Raw genomic sequence first — 24,235 nt, 5'->3', positions numbered from 1 at the left:
GTTTTTCTCCAATCAACATCAAAACTAGTTTCACTAAAACTCAGTTTTTCTTAAAGTATGCATGTTAGATACCACACACACACACACACACACACACACACCTTTTTCTAGGAAACAAAGCCAGATCAATTGTATGAAGTGATAATGTCTCAAAACTCTAGAAAGCTGGAAAACTCCGACTGTGAGTGTCAACCCACTCAAAGAACCCTCTACCTTGCCAATAACCACTGTAGTAGAGCTAATAAGGAAGCTCCTGTGACCTTGAAAACAAGGAAGAGATAAGAGAAAACCTGTCCCAGTTGTACTTCAAGCCAAGTTCCACCTGGCATGCCTGGCTTGATAGTGGCTCTCTGTGAGCCTCTCTGTTATCTTGAGTACAATGTTCAAATTTGGCCCCCAGTTCACACAAATCTCTTTCCTTGTCCATTTGGCTTGCTGTGTGTTTGGGCACTGTGAGCTAGCTTTGATGGTGGTTGGAGAAAAACATAATTAAGAAAATAAATATGATAGAGATAGGATATCGTTTACAATGAACTTCAAGAGGTGGGTGGGATTGTATGATTCATCCCAGCATCCTGGACTCTTATTTAATATTTGCTCACAATGAGTGGATCCCAGAGACATTTTTTTAAAGTTTATTGGTCTTCATGAGGATTCAGATTAATGTGTGAAGGAGAGATTAAGTACAAAAACTGAGATCTTCCCAGAAGAATATTCAGTTCCCCATTTCAGAAAGGTTTCAAATAGAGATTCGTGTGGACTTTTCTTTTTTAAAAATGATGCAGTAATTTATTATCTTTAAGGGGTTTAAATTCAACGTATCAATTTATGAGTATAATGCATTTTGTCTTGTGTGCTTTTCTTTATTTCCATCCTTTCCTAATTCCTTTGTCAAAGGTGCTTAAACTCAGGTACAAAATCACAAATAATTTTGAAAAATGTAAGGAAGGTAAAATATATTAATGATATTGCAGGCACAAACACCTGTTTAGGAGAAATAACATAACTTCAATGCAAATATATACACAGGGAAGTGTGTACCCCAAATGTAACTCTTCTACAGGTGGTTTGTCAAATGCTGCTATATTATAATAAGGTCTAGGGTCACACTTAGTGGTTGCATAGAATGTTGCAGCCTAGTATCTGTGCAGTCTGTGGGAAGTAGGTAGCCACTGTCTATTTTAGGTAACTAGAGAGTGACATTATTCAAAATTTAGTGAAAGAACACTTTTCATGAACAGCTTTTCCCTCTTTCAAGTTTTGAGATACATTTGCGAATTTGGGGGTCATTTAGGAGTGTATGACTGATTATCTGTGACAGAGATGGGTGAAAGCATTGAGTCACAATGCTGTTTATTTTTTTTAAAAGAATAAATGCATTGTATTTTGAAGTAATTAAAATATCCCATCAACCCGATTTCCAGATATGGTTGAAGAAAATTTACTTTTAGAAAATAAGGAAGCAGGGTTGGGAAAGGTGGCTCAGTGGTAGAGCGCTTGCCTTGCATGCATGAGGCCCTGGGTTTGATTCCTCACCACCACATAAGCAGAAAAAAAGCCAGAAGTGGTGCTGTGGCTCAAGTGGTAGAGTGCTAGCCTTGAGCTGAAGAGCTGAGGGGCAGTGCCCAGGCCCAGAGTTCAGGCCCCACGACTGAGGCCCCCCCCCAAATAAAAACAAAAGAAAAAAAATAAGGAAGCAGGTAGATATTTTCATGTTGATCTTAAGACAAAGAAAAGGAGACAGAGGTAAGACCACTTCTGAGTGAAGCAAGTGTATTGTTGCTTAATGACAGAACAGAAGTGCACAAGAATGAGACTAGTGAGCTCTGGAAGAAAATTCCATGAGACTCCAATCTCTAAAGTACTCAGCAAAACACTGGACTGGAGGTGTGGCTCAACTGGTAGAATACCAGCTGAGCACATGAGCCAAGGAAACATGAGACCCTGAATTCAAATCCTAGTACTGAGGAAAAAAATTGATGACTAGTGGTAAATCGTAAGAGCTCAGTAAAAGAACACTACTATTCTTATCATTGCTATTATTATTATTATTATAGTTGCCATTGTTATCATTATTGTCATTGTTATCATTATTATTATTCTCCCATTTAACAATTAAAATCTAAGGGGCTGGGAAGGTGGCTCAGTGGTAGAGCGCTTGCCTTGCATGCTTGAGGCCCTGGGTTCGATTCCTCAGCACCACAGAAGCAAAAAGAAAAAAGCTGGAAGTGGCGCTGTGGCTCAAGTGGTAGAGTGCTAGCCTTGAGCTGAAGAGCTGAGGGACAGCGCCCAGGCCCAGAGTTCAGGCCCCATGACCGGACCCAAAAAAAACAAAACAAAACAATTAAAATCTAAGGATATTAGGATCTGTTGCCAAGACAGCTTTGGAGAAGATTTGTTACATATCTATATCTAATGGACACACAAAGAAAACAAAATGATATAAAAGGTAACTTTTCTACTTCAAAAAACTTATCACAGGAGCCCAGACATGACCTTTCAAAAGGCAATTATGTTTTCCAGTAAAGTTCCATAATCCATCCTAACTTACCATCAGCTTCTTTCACCACCACTGTGAAGTATTTCACAGCTCCGTTGGTGTCGCTGAACCAGCTGCAGTTGACAGTGAAGTTGATGGAAGATTTGCTAATTAGCACATCCTTTTCATTCACACGAATATGTGGGGGTGGAGGAGGAGGGCCTGGAGAGGGACACAGGAAGGAACCCAGTGGAGTCACAACAGCTGCATTCACCTCTTCAACAAGTCAATGACAGGAAGGACTCTGGTCATCTCCATCAGGCTCGTGTGTGTGTGTGTGTGTGTGTGTGTGTGTGTGTGTGTGTGTGTGTGTGTGTACGCGCATGCGCGTACACATGCACACGCACACGTGAGTGTTTCTAGCTTCTAATCAAGAATTTCTTCTCTCCTGAAGTGCAGCAAACAGAAGAATGGATTTGAGGGTGACGCATGAAATGCCATGAAGGAGGCAGCTAGCTCCCGGGTTAGTGTTCCTGAAGTTGCAATATCAGATTGTCAAATAGTTCCATTTGTATCAGGCAAAGTAAAGGATTTAAATACTAGCTCATCCAGATACAGTAAGATCACATAACTTGTTTGCTGTCAGGGTATTGACTGTCAGGTACAGGTTGCCAGAGAAATGTTTTAATTTTTTGGATCCATGTCAGTCTTCTTCCCCAAGTGACAATAGGACAGAGTGATCTACAGGTGCACTGTATGCAGAAGAGCAGCGGTGAACATGCTAAAGAGAGGTGTGCAGCCCTCCCTTCCAGTGACAGAATCCTCCTCCCCTTTCCCCCATCCCGTCCAGGGACACTTACGGTCTATCATTGTGATAGTGCTGTCTTCCACCACCTCGCTAGTCACACCAGCTGACTGTACTTTGATGGATATCAGGTACCTCTTATGCGGCACTAGCATCATAATGTTGAGTAGAGATTTTTCTTTCTCTAGCTTTCTGGAGAACTCAATTTCTTGGGTGTCCATTTTTCGGCATTCAATGCTGTAGCCATCGAAGTCAGAGTCAGGAGGAATCCAAGAGCAGGCAATGGCTGTAGAGTTCTGGGGCCGGCAGTGTAGGTTTTGTATCTTGTCTGGCTCTAGAGGAGACAAGGTATGAGACAGATCAGCAAATCTGGACACTTGGGTTCAACTTGCTCTGAGATTTAAGTAAATAGTTCCCACCATTTATTTGGGTTATTTTATGAGGAAAAAAAATTCCCATAGGTTATTAAGGAAATTTCTGCCTGTCAGATTCATTTTCAAAGAAGGAAAAAAAAACTTTAAGACATTAAAATTCTGTCTCTTTAGACAATTATCAAGCTTGAGAAGATGTTTAGAAATGGAAATGCACATGGAGCACCCTATCAAGTGGCAGAAATCAGACACGATGGGGAAGAGGAAGTTAGAAGTGCCGCTTAGCCATTCCGGATACACATTTATTTATCAGCAGTGAACTTTGAGGCAAGTGACTTCCCCTCTCCATGTCCCATCTGTGAAATGAGGTGATTAGGAGTTTCTACTTAGAATGGTGATTACAGCCATTCAAACACTGAAACATCGCCACCTACAACAGTGACAGGCCTAGTAATTCTTCAGTACATGTGAGCCCTCCCAATGAGGAAATTAAGAACCAGTATTCCTGACTTGCTGTTCTCTAGGCCCTGACTTCTGTCTCCTTCCTCCATTCTGGCCCCTTCTGCTTTATGTGCCATGTTCAGGTGCTGAAGGCACTGTGGTTCCTGGGGTGTTCTTGGATGCTTATTGTTGCTTAAGTTTTGTTGTTGCTGTTGTTGTTTTTTTCTGACAGAGTAGCTGACACAAGTTGGGGGAGAAAAATGGAATTGCAATTGTAGAATTACTAGAAGTTCAGAGTGGACAAGTCTGAGAGTTAAAAACCTGAAGGGTATACCTACTCACTGGAGAATCCTCCCCCTGCCCCCATATTTCATGAATTTAGCTTTAGGAGCTTGACCAAGTTCTTACATCAAATGTCAGAGAAAAAGAATTTCTTTGTATTTCTGTCAGCAGAAGGGAAAAAGAACCATTCTGAAAGAAAACTTATCACTCCATCCTTAACAAGATCTGCCCTCAGGCTAAATGAACTAGAGCCGAAAGTAAGATGAACCTGCTGATAATGTGTCAAGCCTCTCTGACCCGGGGGAAGGAAATACCTCCAGTCATTCTACCTAACTGAGGAAAGTGTACAATGAAAAAGCAGGACAAACACTTGTTGAAGTTTATGGTCCAGAGGCACCACCTACTTGCTACAAAATATCCTCCCCCCCTGCTTTTTTTAACCACCTCATTGCCCCAAACCTATAGTTACTGGTTTTTGGTTATCAAGGAAAGAATTATAGGTCTGGGACATGGCTCAAGTGGTAGAGTTTTTACCTAGTAAGCATAATGCTCACCCCTGCCCCCCCCCCAAAAAAGGGTATAGTAAAAGAATAATACAGTTTGAAGAGACTAAAGTAGGACTAAAGAAGCATCCAGAACCAGAATCAGATAATATAGCAGTGACACTGGAATGAACAGATGAGGGATCTGAAACAGTAATCATTATTGTGCAAAGGGCTCCAATGGACAAAGCATGTAAGAACAGATGGAAAATGGAAGCAGAGAGACAGGAATTCTAAAATAGAGCCCAAAAGAAAAGCATGAGTTGAAAACCCTGTAACAGAAGTGAAAAGTGCTTTGATAGGATGACTAGGAGATTAGATGTGGCTGAAGAGAGTCTCTGAGCTTGAGGATCTATCCAGAGAACCCTCTGAAGCTGAAAAGCAAAGAGAACAAAGGTTAATGCAAAGAAACCCCAAACCCTTCAAACCAGGAAAAGAATATTCTAGGACCAACGGACAAAAACAGAAAGAGGACATAGACATAATGAGATTACCAGATATGGAAGAAAGAAACAGAAAATTGGTTTGACACAGAATGACAGAATTTCCCACACCAAGCTATAGATCCAAGAAGCTCAGAGAACACCAACTAGGATAAAATGTTAGACAACAACAGCAGCACCAATACCAACAAAACCCCAAATAACCTATACTTATGTGTATCATTTTTATCATTTCATACTTCATATAGGTCTCTGGAAAAAAAGGTTAAGGAGGACAGATAGAGATAGAAAAAAGAATACCTTACATATAGAGATGAAAAGATAATAACAAAATGATTCATCCAGGTTAGAGCACACTCATGAGAAATTGAATATTAGAATGAAATTATGTGGAAATTCTAAATATATATTTCATTTAAGCCTTTGTGATGTAGGGTTTTCTGGCACCCACAGTCAATCTCAAGCCTAATATAATTTTCAAAATAAAAATGTCATTAGACATTCTTTATGAAACAATACATTGAGTCTGTCTTTATGACAACTGTCCTCCTTTGAGGACAATTGCCTCATGTGGCAATGCCTCTCTTCAATGCTAGCATCCAAGCGTGAAATATAATAGTCCGGATGTGATGTGCAAGACCACGTCTACTGGCACTGTTATGAACTCTGGAACTCAGCACCTGGCGGGCTGTTGAGAAGGGCTGGCCTTGTGAACTGAGTCTTTCAAACCCCTACTTGGCTGCTATAAGAATGAATCTTGGGACTTGAACATTTTCTATACAAGAGACCAAGAGCCCACATGGCCTGCATTGAACTGTTCACTTGACACCATTTATTAGCTTTCCCCATTGCAAGCTCAGTATATGATCTTGTTCTGTTTAAGCTTGCTCATTCTATGATACCTGCCTTCTGAGGAGATAAAACAACTTCTGCTGCAGCCTAAGAGAGGTGTACATTGTCAATTGTCCTGTACCAGTACTTGGGAAACCACTGGGGACCAAATTTGACTTTGCTCTGTCTCTTTTTTTGTGTTATCCAGTGCTTGACTATGTTGTTTTACTTGGTGACTCCAATATTAGGATGCAATAGGTGAAATGTTTAGTGTCCTGCTCTGAGTTTGATAGCAGTTTATGGTATTCTGCTTTGCAGATTAAATTGACATGGCCTTAAAATAAGCTCAAAATTCAGCCTAAGCCTGTTATAAATTAAAACTCATAATCATTACATACAGGTATCTGATCTCAAAATGTTCTTTGAATATGATGTAGAGTGCAGATTCTACCATTCAGAGCATTAATGATTGAAGAAATGAAACAACTTCCTGCTTCAATTTCTAATCTTCAACCAAGAATTATGATCTGATTTTGGAAGCTATATACATAGTGGATAGTAACTGGTGGTTCTGCTTCCAGTTTTGTCCCTATCAATCTATAATCTACAATGTAGTAAGAGTGACTTTCTGTAGTATGAACATGATTATGCTATCTCTGCTGATATGGACTGGCTCTACTTGGTTCAGAATGAAGTCCAAAGTTGATACCATAGAATATAAGACATTTTATGATAATTTTCTTTATCCTCTCAATTGGCCAGCCCATTCTTTGTTCCTTTGTCAGTACATTCCTCTCTCTTCTTCCTAATTTTGCAATGTCTCATTCACTCTCTCTATTCTCCACTTCTTCCCCAATCTCTCCTTGAAGAAGTCTGCTTTCTCCCTAGGTTTCAATTTGGATATGTTTTTTTGCTAGGAACTTCTTATGTTGTTCCACGTGCCCCTAACATCCACTTTTGATGTGCCAGTTACTTCCTTTATTACCCCCCAAATTTAATTATCCATTACATAATAATACTTCCCATCCTAATTCCATAAGGGCAGAAATTTCTTTATAGTCCATTGTGAATATTGAATGTCTGAAGAACTTTAAGAAGACTTCTGCCTAAACTTAAATCCAACCAATCCCCAATAAAAATGTGGATTCAAATTAAGCCCCATTGGAATAAGATATTGAACATATACTTCTTCTCACTCCACCTGAAACTGAGGAGTAACCAAACAGGTCATACTTGTCCTCACAGATCCAAAAATTGGTTTGCTGTACGTTTTCCAGGAATCACCACTAACAGTCTTGACACTGAATTGATAGGATCTCCCCGGACGAAGACCATACACAATGCGTCCTTCTGATTTTCTGTTGCTGTAGGGGTTGAAAACAGTGAGAGCATCTCTTGGTAGCCATTGCAGCTCAAAATCATTGTAGTCTGTCCAGTCAGGGGGTCCCTTCCAGGTGATGGCCAAGGATGTATTTGCAACATCAGCAAATGACAAAAGACTGGGAGGACTTGGGGCTGTGTGTAAAAGAAAATGAAAAAATAACACAATTGTGAACCCACCATATACACAAATAAGATCACTGAGAGGCATCAGACCTACTCGTAATGTATATTGTAAGAAGAGATAATATGACAGCAATAGTAGGAGCTTTTGTATCTGCTATGTTTAAGGAACTATACAAGTGTTTTGATATGCCTTTTAAAATAGTCATTACCAGAACCTCCTTTCCAGGGTGCTGTCAAGCATGAATAGGCCTGAACGGGTTCCAAGTGTATGAAGGTCTTGATTCCACCAAATCTGGGGGGCAATAGAAGTGGGTGGAGTTCATAGGAAATGATTCCCAGTTTTAGATCATATTGTTCATCGCCCCCAGTAGGGCATACATATATTATCTATGCCTGCCTAAGACACAAAAACACTCAGGAAGCACATTTAGAGCAGTACAGTGAAGATGCAATTTGTCTCTATTTTGCAGAACTGAAAACTGAGGCTTACAGATGGTCAGTGGCCTGGATTCATACAGGTAAGTAGCAGTGCTAAACGAAGGACCCAGGTCTTTTTGACCAAAAGTATGTTCTAGCCTTTGCAAGTTCTGGGGATAGATATATACTAGATACACACTCGCTATTCACCATTATTGATTTTATTTTGCATCCTGAAAGTGATCGTTTGAATACATCTTTAGAAGCCATTTCCCACCCATACTTCATCATGGGTGACCTGGGCTTACCTGTTCTTCCCTCTCCCATGACTTTGTTGCTGAGATCTCCACTGTGAGTTACCACACACAGCGTGTACTTCCTGCCAGGGATAAGGCCATGGAAACGCCACTCTGTCAGGTCTTTGTCTTTCCAATTTTCCTTTTTGGTTCCATTGGGATTGTAGAGAATCAACTCATAAAAATCAAAGTCCCCAGAGGCTGGACTCCAGTTGAACCAAAGGCTGTCTGTCAGGTTCCGGTTGGATCCCTTCAGTTGACTCACAGTGGCTGGGACTTAAACAGAAGAAAAACTCAGGTCTATCCAACACAGAGTGAAGGTGTTTTAGCCCACAGATAAAAATACAAGGTATGGTGGGCATACAGGTGAGCTGTGTATTGGAGAGTATTGGGAAACCAGTTGTGTATATTTCAGGTTCCTTACATCATGAGGTATGTAGGATAGTGAGGTGAAATAAATGAAAACAAAGCAAGTGGTCAGTCTAGAAGCTGGCCGTGTACTTCTTAATAAACAGGTGAAAAGAAATATTCACAAATCATGAATACTAGGCAAGGAGTTTTAGTTTATAAAAGACCCAAGGAATGTTCATAAATGACTCCAGCTCCACCTCGTTTGACCAATGATCTCTGACAATTTTATCATTATGTAAGTCAGCCTATCATGTTTATTTACATTTTATTATTCTTTTTAAAAATTTTATTTTTTTGTCAGTCATGGGGCTTGAACTCTGGGCTTGGGCGCTGTCCCTCAGCTCTTTAACTCAAGGCAAGCGCTCTACCGCTTGAGCTACAGCACCACTTCCTACATTTTATTATTCTTTAGACAATAGAGACTGTTGCTCCTTGTTGGGGAACTTTCTCTTTTTAAGGTCAAGACTCACTGTGCAGACTAGGCTGACTTCAAAATTATGATCTTCTTATCTTTCTAAATGCTGGGATTATAGGCATGTACTACTGTGCTGGGCAGGGGGATAATTAAACATTAATAGGGAGGTAATCCTTTACCTCCCTTTGTGTACAGGGCAAGTTGGCTTGTGAATGGTAATAGCTATGTAATTCCATTTGTCCTATGAGCTTATCACAGCTCTTTCATTCTTTCCAGAAGACAAACGGGACGTCTGTTATATAATCTTGGGGGGTAGTTTCTTCAAAGAACTCCCTTCACCTGCAAAGAGAAATGTTTACTCTTTGTTTATAAAATTGTCTTTTCCTGCTAAGCTGATGTCACGACATATTGTTCATTTCATAGGATTTAAGGTGTCCCAACACCACCTTCCTCTAGAATCTGCTGCCTTGGCCTCTTCTCTCCCCTGATTCAGAGCTTTCTGAGGTCGGGGGTATTGTCTGTCTAGTTCCTTGATCATATCCAGTCAAACTCAGAGCCTGGCACATAAACACTCAAAAACTAATGTCATGTGAGAGAAAACAGACAAATGGAACTCGATTTCTGGGGGAAAAAAGCAATTTTGTTGCTTATTTGCAGTCCACAGATGTCTCTCTTTCATTTTATCTAGTTCTATGTTTCAAATTCAGAAGCATTACTGTTTGTTTAATTTGCTACTGTTTGTTTAATTTGCAATTGCCTTCACTCCATCGACTTCTTATATAGGAAGCTGAAGGGCATAGCTTGAATCAAGCCACCATGGGTTAAATCTCCCTTCACAGCTTGTCACCCAGTAGAAGAGCCAAATTCAGTTTTCACCAAACCCTAGCAAACGGTTAGAGGAAAAGAGCAGGAACCAGTGCAAAAATTGAACACGAATGTTCGTGGAAAATCAAAGATCTGACGTGGGTCAAAAGGCCTGATGGTCACAAATTTCTATAAAGCTAGTGATTATATAGCTTGGATAAGAGGAAACGCATAACAGATCAAGGCAGGGCCAGAGGATGTTATTGTGACCATTCCCTGGATGGTCATTCCTGCAGGGCTCTGGGTCTCACCTGTTCGGCTGAATATGAAAGCCTCGTTAGACAGCTCCCCGCTGTGAGTGACAATCACCATCTTGTACATTCGGCCCTGCAGCAAGTTCTGGAAAGTGAAGCTCTGAACTGGTGGCTCAACTTGTGCTCTCTCCTGAAGTGTGCGGTCTGGGTTGTACAGAAAGATGTTATACCAGTTGAGCTCCCCCTCGGAGGTGGTCCAGCTGAACGACAGGTGTCGAGTGGAGTTTTCAGTGATCCTCAGATTGGTGACGGCTGCTGGGACTGGAAAAATCAAGATGCGGGAGAATGAGGTCAAATTGCGGCATGTCCCTGACCCAGTCCAGGAGTAACTAAGATCTGGGTGGATACGCTCAGTCTAGAATACATAGTCTGTTTTGAAATATGTTGGTTTTCCATGGCTGTAAACAGCAGCCTCCCAAGTAGTGCCTACAGCCTGTTGCTGGTCATGGTTGCCCCTAGGGATGTTGGAGATAGCCTTGTCCAGTGTACCTGCAAGTCCCTGATATCTTGCTATTTCCAATTTAGGCTCTAGACAGGGAAGCAAAGTGTGTTAGGGAAGCCCCAGGGCATGGTGGCTAGGGGGTCACATTGGCCAAGTGGTCATGTCCATTCTACACCATGCTAGAGAACAAGGAACACACAATTGAAGTTCTGTGCAGGTCTGTGTTCAAATTCCCTGGTCACTCAGAAGACTTACAATGAAACAAGTGGAGATTTGCCAAGTTTAAGGGGAGGATTATGAAGACACACAAGGAGATTGAGAGCAGCTCACTCTTCGTGGCTGTGGGTTTAAATAAACTCCTAATCGTGCTTCCCTCAACAAGGGGCAGACTCTGCACTCATGATGGCTTCTCCCTAATCACACCCATCTCAAGTCCTGCCTCTTGTCAATAAAGCAGGGACTTAGAGACCCCAAAGCAAAGAAATCTAATGTTTGCAAATTATGGATATTGAAACTATTAATTTAAAAAACTATTAATTTCGGGGGGGGGAGGAGGGAGGATTAGGTGGGGGGGTGGGGGGAGGCTGGGAAGGGATGTGAAGGGTAAACAAAGGAGGAGGCTGCAATGCTTGATAAGAAATGTACACATTATCCTGCCCATGTAATTGTAACCCCTCTGTACAGTATGTTCACAAAAAAATTAAATTAAATTAAAAAAAAACTATTAATTCAATAGATACAGAGAAGCATTTAATACAATTGAATAACTCTTCATGATAAAAAGAAATTCTGAATAAATTAGGTAAGAAGGAGCATACATCAACATAATAAAGGGTATGTGTATATGGAAGTTTTAGCCAACCTTTTACTAAATGGGGAAAAGATGAAAACTTTCTACTAAGATCTGGAACAAGACCAAGATATTTATTCTCACTGCTCTCTGGAAATCATAGTCAGAGCCATTAGGCAAGAGAAAGAAATAAAAGATACCCAAGGGAGTCAAATTAACCCTGTGTTAACTTAATAACCTGGTAACCAAAAATAAAAGGTTCACACTAGGATTTTGCAAACTATTTGGCCAACTGTTAGAAACAACCTGTGTCTACAATGCTGGTGGAGTTGTTGCTGATTCCTTGGAACTTGTAAGATACCAGTGGTAAATTTATTTTTAAGTATTTTTCTTTGTAATTATTAGGACTGTCTTCAATTCATGACTTCTTTTTCAGTGTTTAAAAAATGCTGTTTAGGTTTATTTATTTTTATTTTTTTAGTACTAGCACAGAGTCCACAAAAGTGAGGTAAGAAAGTAGAAAAGATATGTCAACAGATACAGCGATTGAAGTAATAATACCATTGCTGGAAGGGGCCATGAGCCAAGGAATGTGGTAGGCCTCTAGAATCTAAAAAAGAGCAAGAAATAGATTCTCCCTCTCGACACCTGACACCTTTATTTTAGTCCCATTTTGAGTTCTAACTTCAAAAATATACAATAATAAATTTGTGCTGTTTCAACACTTTGGCATTGTAAACTGACAATTGTATAGAAAAGGAATAGAGCCAGTTTTAAGGGGAAATATAATTGTGTATTATGGGCTAAAGCTGTGGGGCGAGACTGCACAGGAAGTTCAGAAGATATAGAAACATTATGTCATGGTGAATGTTGCTTCTATGTCAAGAAACAATCATCATTCCCATTATTGCTTTACCCCTCTTATCTTACATTATTACACAGTAGCCAACAATGAGATAGCGAGTAGAAAAAACTATGTTGTGATAATTACCTGTTCGACCTTCAGCTTGGGCTTCCTTGCTAAAGAGGCCTCCACTGACAGTTAGAATCTGTATCTTGTATTTCTTGCCTGGTGTTAGATCTTCAAATTTGTGCTGTTTTGCAGTGGCTGGTTCTGAAATGTTGCTCAGAAGGATCCCATTTTCATTTAGAAGCAGGATATCATATCTTTCTGCCATACCAACAGACTTTTGCCAACTTACTATTAAGGAATGACTGCTGTATGCATTGTCTGTAATTACTCCCTGAACAGAGGCTGGGACTACAGAGAAACAGAAAGAAAGGAGAAGATTCAGTTTATATCAGTTCAGGTAAAGCTGATTTAACACTTGAGTCTTAAGTCAACAACACGTCTGTGTAGCTAAAAGGTGTAAGCATGCTAAACAAACTTACATTGCAATGAACAGCTTGGATGACTGAATTATGTATCATGTGTAGACTTTTATCTCCAACACAATTTAAGTCAAAGCTTCCAGCTTCAACTTAAGCAGTACCATGTAATAATATTTTCCCTACAACTCTGATGTAAAAGGCAAATTAATAGTATTAACTAATAATACTTTCCATTCTAGATTTCTTTTCTCATTCTATATGATCTCCATAGAAGACTGCCTATAATCCCATGGTTTAAGTTGTTGCCAGCGTAAGGATGACTCCTAAATTTAAACTTAGTGTCCAGTCTCTCTCCTGGTTTTGCAAATTATCTCTCTCCCTACGAGTTTCACAGACACTCAACACCCAAGGGCCCCAACTAGAACTCCCCATTCCCATCTTCAACTTTCTTCTTTTCCTTTTCTTTTGTTTCCAGACAGAGCCTTGGCTATGTAACCCAGGCTGGCCTTAGACTCCCAATGAGTGCTGAATGCTGAGACATCATGCATGTGCTACCATGCTCAGCTCCCTCCGCCAGCTTTCTTACTGTCCTTTGTTCCTCTGTCTGGACTCAAGTCACAAATAGCTTGTCATTGTCTTCTGTATATGATCAAGCACAAGTCGTAAAATGTCTGTGTCTAAAATCCTGTATCCTTTGAATCAGTCTACTTCCCCTTCTTTCCTATTACTGCCTTAGGATAAAAGCATCTCTGATCTACCTGACTGCAACAGCCTTGTCTTACTATTTCCACTGCTTCATACTCCACACCATACCCAGCATATTCTCACAGCACTCCCTTGTCAAGGACATGTAAGTGGCTCTCTGTAATTCTACAATACCTCACCCAGGCATACAAGGCTCTTCATGATTTGCTTGGCCAGCTGGCTCACATCCTTTATTCTAGCACATTAAGCAGCACATGGTTCTCAATTGTGCTAAGCTTTCTCTCTTCTCTAGGACTTTGCTTTTTCTGCTGGGACCAAATTACACACAACACCCTCTCCTATATATATATATATATATATATATATATATATATATATATATATATATATATATATATATCCTAGAAGACTTCTTAGTCTCTGTTGACATATTACTGTCTCTGGGAAGCCAGCCCAACTCTTCTTTTTCTTCCTATAACATCCTGAAATTACCTTTATTTTTTATTTACGACTTTGTACAGTTATGGTTTACTTATTTTTTATTTCTTTATTAGATTATGAAGTTCTTGACATCAATGCTCTATCTCGCTACTGAATTCTGATTTGTTGAACTCAGTGCTTGGACATGAGGGCAAGCTTGTCAACACATTTATAGCACATCTATGCAAGTGAAATACAGACATAGTAGGGCATGAAATAGAAGGCCCTAAACCCACAACTACATGAATGGTCATGAGAATGGCATGAGATGATCATATCACTGTAGTTAGAACATGACGTTTGGTGCCAAATGTACCTAGACTTGAATTATGGCTGTAGATCTCATTTCATTTATCTTTGTAAATGTATCCTGAGTTTTCTGAGTTTTACTTTCCTCATCTATAAGATGGAAATCATAACCATTGATTGGTTATGATTTGGTAGTATGATTTGGTGTCATTTTACATTTCTGGCTATTGTAGTCATTTATTTTTGTTTTTAAAATAACATACTATGAGTGATTTGCCATTTACAATGACCTTCCTTTTGTTTAGCAAAATCTCCATGAAAAAAAGAAAATGCAAAATAAAAAAGAAGAAGAAGAAAGGTTCTTGAATCCACAGCAAAGTGTACATACTTGGGGAATTTTAAATTTGGAAATACTTTGATTTGTGAACAGCTAAGCCCATTCGCCATCCCATTGTGGGGACGCGCAGGGCAGTGTATACTGTGGACCTCCCTAGGTCACAGGTGCTTACCTGTTCGTCCAAGTGCATCTACCTGGTTCTTCAGGGACCCACTGAGTGAGGCAATAGTGATCAGGTATTGTTCTCCGGCCTCCAGTCTGTGGAACGTGTGTTCAGAGATGTGCTTAGGGACAGTCTGGGACTCAACCTTCTGATTCTGCCTGAATGCTGACACCACATATGAGTCTATATCTCCACTGCCAGGGCTCCAGGTCACTGTCAAGCTATCTGTTGCTCCATTGGGAGAAATGTGAATATTTTTGACAGCACTAGGAACTGAAGAAAAGAGAAGAAAGTGAAAAGCAATCAACTTAGAGAAAAAAAACTGTAGGGGGAAAAACTGGAAAAACAAAGTTGTCACGCAGTGTTGAGGGGGTCATTTCATCCATAGTACTGTCAAAAAAATGGTCAAAAATTGGCCTGCAGCTGGGTAGTACTGGCTCATGCCTATAATCCTAGTTACTCAGGAGGCTGAGATCTGAGGATAGTGGTTTGAAGCCACCCTGGTAGGTAAATCCAAGAGACTGTTACCTCCCATTAACAAGAGAGGGCAAGGCTCAAGTGGTAGGGTGTGACCTTGAGTTAAAAAGTGAAGCAAGATCTAGCAGCTCTGAGTTCAGCCCCACTACTAGCACAAAGGAAAATTCATGCTTTTTATGTTTCACCATCTATTGAAAGAGTATGCATGAAAAAGGGTCACTTTTACATTTTTCCTTTATTTTTTTTCTTTCAGATGTGGAACTTGAACTGAGGGCCCAGGTGTTGTCTCTGAGCCTCTTTGTGTTCAAGTCCAGCACTCTACCACTTGAGCTACAGTGCCACAAAGCCAGCCTGTGCTGGCTTTGCACCATGATTCTCAGATCTCAGCCTCCTGAGTAGCTAGGATTATAAATGTGAGCCACTGGCATCCAGCTTTACTTTACTTTTAAACCGCAGATGATGAAGGAAGTTGAGAGAGAGAAAGAGAGAGAGAGAGAGAGAGACAGAGACAGAGAGAGACAGAGGGACAGAGAGAGGGACAGAGGGACAGAGACAGAGAGACAGAGACAGAGAGACAGAGAGACAGAGACAGAGAGACAGAGACAGAGAGACAGAGACAGAGACAGACCGAGAAACAGAGAGAGAGAGACAAAGAAAGAGACTATGGCTAATGAGTAGAAATATAAAAGGGGCTAGTTAGAATGCTTCCATCCCAATCTTGGTTTTCTTATTTACTACCTATGTAATAATAAGCAAATTATAAAATTTTGTTTATATTGAACAAAATACAGATATAAAAAGATCTGTTGTGAATCTAGCCCATGGTAACCCCAATAACTATGAACTATTATAGCAATATTGTTTAAAAATTCCCAAAGAGTGGGGGGCGGGGGGAGGCTGGGAAAGGATGTGAAGGATAAACAAAGGAGGAGGCTGCAATGCTTGATAAGAAATGTACTCATTATCTTGCCCATGTAATTGTAACCCCTCTGTACAGTATATTCACAAAAAATAAAAATAAAATAAAATAAAAAAAATCTCCAAAGAAGGGACACAGCCACAAAAGTTTTTTTAAATTAAAATACAAGATACAAGTCAATGTTATTTCTCCCCTACAAAGTATTTCACTTTTGTTAATCTTGCTTGAACAGTATCATTACCATTATCAAGATAACCCTCTCCTTCTTGATATCTCTTACTCCTTCAAATCTTGTCAAAATACTTGGGGTACCCACTATGTTAAATACATCTCCATTCATACTGGGGTTCAAGAACAGTATTTCAAATTACCTGTTAAACCTTCAATGAAGGCTGACTGTTGTACGTCTCCACTGATGGTCAAGACAAGAATCTTGTACTGGCGCCCTGGTGTTAGGGAGGTAAACCGAAACTCTGTTGCAGTATTTACCAGGTGAAAAGGAGGAAATACTTTCATGTCATTGAAAAGGAGCTGGATCTCATACTGGTCCACATCCCCATCAGCCGGTGACCAGGTCACGTACAGGTCTTCAGTGCTTCTGTTCTGCAGTGTTAGATCCTTTACAGGCTCTGGGACTAGGGAGAAAAGTGAGAAATCACATCAGGGAAGAACCTGATCAAATTTACTTATGCAATCACATTCAAGGAACTGGAAAACATCTCTTTTCTCCAAATAAACCACTTGAGTTACTTCATGCACAATTAAACAAGAAAAAAATCGGAAGCACCTATTAAGATTGTGATTTTTCCCTTACATAAATCTTAGATGCTACACATTGGTAGGATATAATTACAAAAAGAGTTATGATCTAAATCATAAGATACAATGAGAAGTCTGGAATTTTAATGCCTCTATGCAAGAAGAGATGGAAGACAAGTTGAACATTGGGCCTTCTTACTCCCTTACCTTGCTCACTTTTATCTACCAATAAATAGTCTGTCATTATAAACCACAGTTTGTCCAAATGATGTTAGATACAAGTGAAGCTTAAAAGGAATGCAATGTACAAATCAGTAAACAGAGAAAATTCAAGATGCAGACAAATTATTTAGCCAATGCCTTTAAGTCCAGCCATCAGCAGCTTTTACAATCTTTCCACTTACTTGTTCTTCCATTCCCTTGTTCACTGGCTTCATATTGTCCACTTTTTGTACTAACGGTGACACTGTACAACCGTCCAGGGATGAGCTGAACAAATACACACTCGTTTTCTGACTTGGGAATGTTCTTGGTTTGAATGAAGTTGTGTTTGTTTTTAATGGTGACTTCATAATGATCAAAATCTCCTGCGGCATGCACCCAGGACACCTTCAAAGAATCACTCCTGGCAGAGTTGCTAACACTGACTCCTTGGACCTTGTTGGGCACTGAAAAAGAGAACAGAGAACAACCTCTCATAAATGGAAAACTAGGAGGGCAAAGAAAAACAACTAGATATTCACTGCACATAAAAAACCCAACCCTTCAATCTCCAGATCACAGGGTTCTGAAGAGGGAAGATTGTTCAATTAATTGAAGTGGTTAAATAAGTCTCTTAACTGAATCTGAAGAGTGCATTCTAATCCTGCTGTTTGCCTCCACAAAACATCATGTGTAAGATAGAGAATGTTAAAAATAGTAATTAGTATGCTTACTATGAAGAGGGTGAAGATATTAATAATTGCAACCCATCTTAGAGACTCTAGATGTGATTAAAAAGTTACCAAGCAAAGTATAAATAACCCAAAAGGAAGATGGAAGAAGAAAAAACCACATCTGTTTTATTAAGATATAAAGAAATGATTAATCTCAAGAAATCATTAATCTCAAGGAAATAATAATGAAGACCATAGTAAAATAACATTTTGCATTCACTTGACCAGCAAAATGTAAAAGCCTTGTTAAACCAAGTGAAGGTGAGGATGCTCTGATCAGATTAATTGCTAACTATATGCAGGGAAATGTTACATAATAGGCAACAGTTTTCTTCTTGTTGACTCAAGACATAAAAAAATGTGGATTTCTTGCCCTTCACATCACACACAAAATAATCTCAATAGTATAACGACAGAAAAATCCAAGTTCTCCCAAAGATGACATGTTATATTTAAAACACTTCTTTTTTGCACAATGTTAGAACAACTAAAAGTTTCTTTTTAAAAAATTCATAGTTTTCGGACTAGACATGGATGCAACAAAATGATGTAAGATGAAAGCAAGAGAGAGACGAACGTGAGTCAAGACCCTGAGATGGGTTTGAGAGGTGATAGACATTATTGTATAAATCCTAGCGTTTACATTAAACAGCAGTTTCTCATGTACATCTTGAAAAATATCTATAACGACCAACTAGATGTCCTACACAATGTAAGTGGTAATTTGCTGCATTATTTTCTGAACCAAGGACATTTTTTGAATAATGTCTGCAGTTTTGTCCACCTGAGGCTCTTCCCCATAAACAAACAACCTATATACCCAGTTTCCCCTTCCAAGCCACAGTAAAATAGCAATTTCAGTTTTGGCATCTAAGCTACATTTTCCACAATGTTTATACATTTCATTAACATTTTTGTTACTTTTGTATTAATTCCATTTATATTAGAACATAGCTCATCATAGCAAGAGAAGTTTGTTTGTTTTTCTTCCCCCTCTCGATATCTAAAATGAATTAAAGTTTGGTTAGAATTTAGTGACTGCAGAGTTAAGAAGTTCCAAAATGACATTGTACATGTGGGCTAAGAAAGGTCAACAATCCAAGCAGTTTACTGAAGGCAAAGTAGTGATGACAGTAAGGACAACTAGTCTGAACACCATGGTAAGTCAATAAAAAGGCTCTCCAGGTGGAACTGGAAGTGCTTCGCAAAACCTGCCTTGCTGCATAGTGAGACGAGGTGACACAGAATTAGACATACTGTTATTCTCACCCAAAAGTTTGAAGAAGAGCCTTAGAAAAGAGAATTAAGATAATCAGCCAAAATCAATAAGACAACAATTTAGGCACGAGTTACGAATTGTAAAAATCATTTGCTTCTGATGGTTTGCACCAAATCCAAGTTTGTACTGCTAAAAGAATCAAGAGGGTACTTTGAAAGAGAATTGCTTTTCTTACCTTGAGGAGCAGTCTTAATGAAAGGTCTTACATTATTAAAGTCAGAAATTGGTAATGTTAATGAATAAATGTTGATGGGAAGCAAGGGGTTAGAAAGTATGTGACATATCCTTAATTTGTACTGATTTTTAGATTCAGTATAAATTGACCTATGTGAGACTTTCACATAAGTCTGCTTTGTAAGTAGAAATCAGCTTTTCACATTGAAGTCCTGACTGTGGTTATCAGTATAATTAGAATGTAGATGATTTGACAGTAGGGATAATCTCTCTGTATCCCTGACAATGCTCTCAAGTATGGCTCTGAAAATAGTCAACCATGTGACCTCGGAGAAGCCATACTTTTTGGGATTTTTTTCTCCATATGAGAAGATGGGAACAGATTATTATGAGGACTAATTCAATTCAAGCATTCTGTAATGATGTGAAGCAGTAGTTTTGGGGAGAACTATAGAAACTACAAAATTTGAAAGCCTTGGACTCTCTCTCTCTCTCTCTCTGTTTCTCTCTGTCTCTCTGTCTCTCTCTCTGTCTCTCTCTCTTTCTCTCTCTTTCTGAAGAAATGTACATGTTTTTCCTATCTCTTACAACTCAATGGGTAATTTTACAGTTCTGAAGTTCACTCATGGGCCACCAGGGGAAAAACCCTCATCCAAGTGATTTCTGATTATTCATATAGCACACACTTGCTAAGTATCTACTGGGCCTCAGACATTGTGTTAGACAGTGAGATGGGGCCTGTTATCTCAGATCTTCACGGAAAAAGAGACATTTTCACATGCGAAAATCAATCCAGAACTCAGTAGGAAAGACTTGACAAAATATTGATATCAACCTTAAGCAGAAATCTCAGCTGTATACCCCAGAAAGCATAAATGGTAGTTGTCTATATTTAGTTCTTTCTAGCACATCAAAGGCCTGACATTCATTTGCTATGACTTTTGCTTCCTAGTCTCAGAACTATAAAGGTCCGCATTGTCATCTGTGAAAATCTCTTGACCAACATTATTTTTCAGGAAGGATTTTAGAACAGAGAGAGAAAGAGAAATACAGAGAGAGAGAGAGAGAGAGAGAGAGAGAGAGAGAGAGAGAGAGAGAGAGAGAGAGAGAGAATAGAGGGGGGAGGGAGCTTTGTAGGCTTTGCAATGGATTAGAACTAAGTTTAATTCCAGGATATTTAATAAGGTTAACAATTGGGTAAATTTCTTAACCTTCCTGAACCTGGTTTCCAAATCTGTAAAATGGGATTTTTTTTGGGGGGGGGGAGGGTTGGTTGTGGGGCTTGAACTCTGGGCATGGGCGCTGTCCTTCAGCTTTTCAGCTCAAGACAAGCGTCTACCACTTGAGCCACAGTGCCACTTCTGGTTTTCTAATGGTTAATTGGAGATAAGAGTCTCATGGACTTTCCTGCCCAGGCTGACTTTGAACCAGGATCCTCAGATAGGCTTCCTGAGTAACTAGGACTACAGGTGTGAGCCACCAGCGCCCAGCTAAAATGGGATTTTTTAGTGACTATTTCAAGTAAGAAGTTTCAAAAGATGGGCTACTTAATACATGCAAAGCCAGGTTCCAAGAACCAAAAATACTCCCTAAACAGAAATACTTGTTACACTACTTGAATATCATATGAATTCTAGTGACGAAAAGCTTCCTATATAGGTTATCAGCAGGTGGTTCTTGAGCCAAAAGGACTCACTAACAATTTTGTGATCTCAGCTTCCTTTCTTCCTGTCTCCCTGAAGTGTCCTGAGCCTCACTGGTTGGTTCTTAGGAAATCCAGAGTCTTCACACATCCTTACCTGTCCTCTCTTGGCTGAAGGAATGATTTTCATATTTGCCACTCCTGGTAGCAATGGTCACATTGTAGAGGCGGCCTGGGGTGAGCGAGCTGAAGGAACATTCACTGACAGACTTGGCAATGATGAGAGACTGAACCACTGTGGCCTCATGGGAGAGTGTCACCACATAATTATCCACATCTCCAGGTGCCGGCAGCCAGGAAACTCTGAGGTAGTCATTACGACCAGAATTGTTCACCGTCACTCCACTTACACTAGAAGGAACTGTGGTTTCGAAAAAGGGAGGGATTAAAAATAGACACACACAATCAAAAATTCAAGTCACTTATTGTGGGGGGTAAGGGTGGGGGAATCAAAAGCTGAAGATTAAGGAGAATTCATGCAATTACAGAGGAGATCAAGGAAGAGTGAGGATTTTACTTCAGCCACTGGAATCCAGGTGCTTCCATCAGAAAGCAAAGCAATGCTGAAATGCAAAGAGGCCTTTGGATGACTCTGAAATACAAGCATGTGGCGATTACATCTTTATGGGGCTGCTATTTTAAGTGAAGGTATTTTTATGTGAATGTGTCAGGAATTTCCCTAGAGAAAAGTGAACACACATTTTAACAGTCCAAATGCATCAACTTAAAGCAAAATCACCAATAAAGCAAAGGTGTTGGTGAGAAAAGGTAAAGAATTGAATAGAGTCTGGTAATATCTTCCGTCTTCCGTGATGAAATCATTCCTGGGGAGTTTAACAGCTAACACAAACTCCAGGTACCTGTTTTCCCTTTGTAAAGCATTTTCTGCCCTCTAGTGGTAGGAAACAAGCCTAAAAGTCTAGCCTGGGCTCAGTACTAAGTCTGGAGTCATTCACTGTTAATGGTGATATTGGTCTGGTCTTTCTAATGTCAACTGTAACTGTTTGCTTATATCAGTTGTAAATCACTGCCACAAACATTTACTGATACCCTACTAAGTACCAGATATACAAAATTGGGAAAGAAATGAATACACTCAGGAGAGTATACAGAAGGAAATCAGGAATTGTGGTATTGAATAAAATTGTACTAAAGTATCTAGTAATCAGCTCTGCCATTAGTGAATATCAGAATAAAATTCTACATTATGTAGGACCTGCACTACTGTTTTTAATCATAGTTACATCAGCGGATTATTTCCATGCAATTGTCACTTATGAGTACATCATATATAATGGACAAGATTTGGCTAAATGGCTCTCACACTCCTAATCTAACAGTGACCTGATTTTGTAAATTAAGGCCCAAAGTCTACTTCACATAAAAATTTTACAACAGGACTCACAGAACAATGGAGCGATGAGTAGCGGGTGTGCTAGGCAGGGTATATCTGGGGCAAAGATAAAGATTGAAAACTTGAAATAGATTATTGGCAACTACAAAAATGTAACAAGGAAACCTGTTGAGGATACTATTTCTTAGAGGGAAAGATACAGGGATGGGATAGAGGGGATAAAATTGATTGGAATGGAGTTCAAGCATGTGTGACGATGTAACAGTGAAATCCCTGTATGCATGACTGATATAAACCAATACAAAAAAAGAGTGAGGAGAAAGAAGATGCCAGGAAACACAGATGGCAGTGTCTTCAGCCACAGAATGGGACAATGGGCCCACAACAGTAAATTTCGGTCAAGATCACAAAAATCCTTTTCAATAATTTAGTTGCTCCTCTACTACTTTATAAAAGTAACGTTGTTTGGGTTTGTTAAGTGGGGAAGTTTCATGCTTTTAGAAAGAGAATGTCCACAACTAATACTTAGTCTTAGAGTGTTGGGGATAAAGAAGAATCCCCCAAACCCAACTTAATTATGTAAAATCAAGTAGGCAAGGTCAGAGACCTGATTGTGAATTCACCAATAGTTATCAAAGCTTCTGTTGAGTTTATTTAATTTTTTTCCTAAGGAACTGGAATGCAAATGCCAAATATTATATGAAATAACATAGTGTGTTATTATGTTTATGTATTTTCATTATATTAGGTAGAAAATCATATTTCCTTCTTTGATGCCACATCTCTCTGATATATATATACATATATATGTGTGTGTATATATGTATATATATATATATGTAGTTGCAGTGACACCAATTTGAACAGTTAGCTCTCTGGCCCTGTTTGACAAGTAATATTCAAGTCAGGATCATTATTTATATGGCAGATAGTATTGAGCACTTGCTTAATGTTGCTTATATAAACATATGAGACTTTTATCCAAGAGCAGTGGCACTTGCCTATAGTCCCAACTAAGAACTAAGGAAGGATGGCCAACTTAAACCTCAGGTCACTTTAGACAACATAGCAAGTCTCTCTCTCTCCCTCTCTCCTCCCCCACCACCTGGTGTGTGTTGGGGTGTGTGTGTGTGTGTGTGTGTGTGTGTGTGTGTGTGTGTGTGTAGACTACTTGAAAGCTATATCAACTCAACTTTTGTGAATTAATGAGAATCTTCCTATGTTTTGAAGCCAAAGATGTGAAAAGGAGTGGGAGATAGCTCATTACTTGTTTGTGTTAAGTGGGACATAAACATTTCAAAAGAAATCATCTGAATGAGAGGATAAGTTTAGGTATCAAATGATTATCACACCATTGTGAAACTTCATCTAGGCCAGGGCACTGGTAGCTTATGCCTGTAATCCTAGTTACTGAGAAGGCTGAGATCTGGGGATCACAGTTCACAGCTATCCTGAGACTCTTATCTCCAATTAACCACCAGAAAACTGGAAGTGGAGCTGTAGCTCAAAATGGTAGCATGCTAGCGTTGAGGACAAGAACTCAGGGACAGCTCTCAGGCCCTCAATTCAAGCCGCACAACCAAAAAAAAAGAAAAGAAAAAAAAGAATCTAGAAGCTCTGAAATGTTTGTTGGATACTTTTGTGTAATTCAGTATTCTCTCCCATCTTTGTGCATCAGCCAGCTTTCCCGTCATTCCAGTTACTGTCTGGATGGTATTGACAACTGACTTTTAGGAAGGAAAGCAATAGGCTGCTTTTTAGGATCTATGAAATTTCAGTTG

The 24,235-nt window shown here is 39.5% G+C and overlaps 1 protein-coding gene and 1 pseudogene across 2 annotated transcripts in view; one reads left to right on the top strand and one right to left on the bottom strand.

Annotated features, from left to right (window-relative positions):
• The window catches only part of Ptprb (protein tyrosine phosphatase receptor type B), a 109,061-nt gene that overhangs the window by 31,384 nt on the left and 53,442 nt on the right, over positions 1–24,235 (bottom strand). For both annotated transcript variants that reach the window (XM_042699172.1, XM_042699173.1), the window contains 10 exons: positions 21,198–21,461; positions 17,415–17,678; positions 16,623–16,886; positions 14,865–15,128; positions 12,581–12,850; positions 10,355–10,618; positions 8,426–8,689; positions 7,428–7,709; positions 3,340–3,618; positions 2,552–2,701 (listed from right to left, as the gene is read on the bottom strand). In XM_042699172.1, the coding sequence (XP_042555106.1) occupies positions 2,552–2,701; positions 3,340–3,618; positions 7,428–7,709; positions 8,426–8,689; positions 10,355–10,618; positions 12,581–12,850; positions 14,865–15,128; positions 16,623–16,886; positions 17,415–17,678; positions 21,198–21,461 (2,565 nt within the window). The remainder of the gene's footprint in view (positions 1–2,551; positions 2,702–3,339; positions 3,619–7,427; positions 7,710–8,425; positions 8,690–10,354; positions 10,619–12,580; positions 12,851–14,864; positions 15,129–16,622; positions 16,887–17,414; positions 17,679–21,197; positions 21,462–24,235) is intronic.
• Positions 10,732–10,833, top strand: LOC122124436 (annotated as a pseudogene).

The sequence above is a fragment of the Dipodomys spectabilis genome, unplaced genomic scaffold (genome assembly GCF_019054845.1).
Source record: "Dipodomys spectabilis isolate Male_0828 unplaced genomic scaffold, ASM1905484v1 ptg000234l, whole genome shotgun sequence".
Taxonomy (NCBI): domain Eukaryota; kingdom Metazoa; phylum Chordata; class Mammalia; order Rodentia; family Heteromyidae; genus Dipodomys; species Dipodomys spectabilis.
This window is presented reverse-complemented; position numbering and strand designations above follow the sequence as displayed.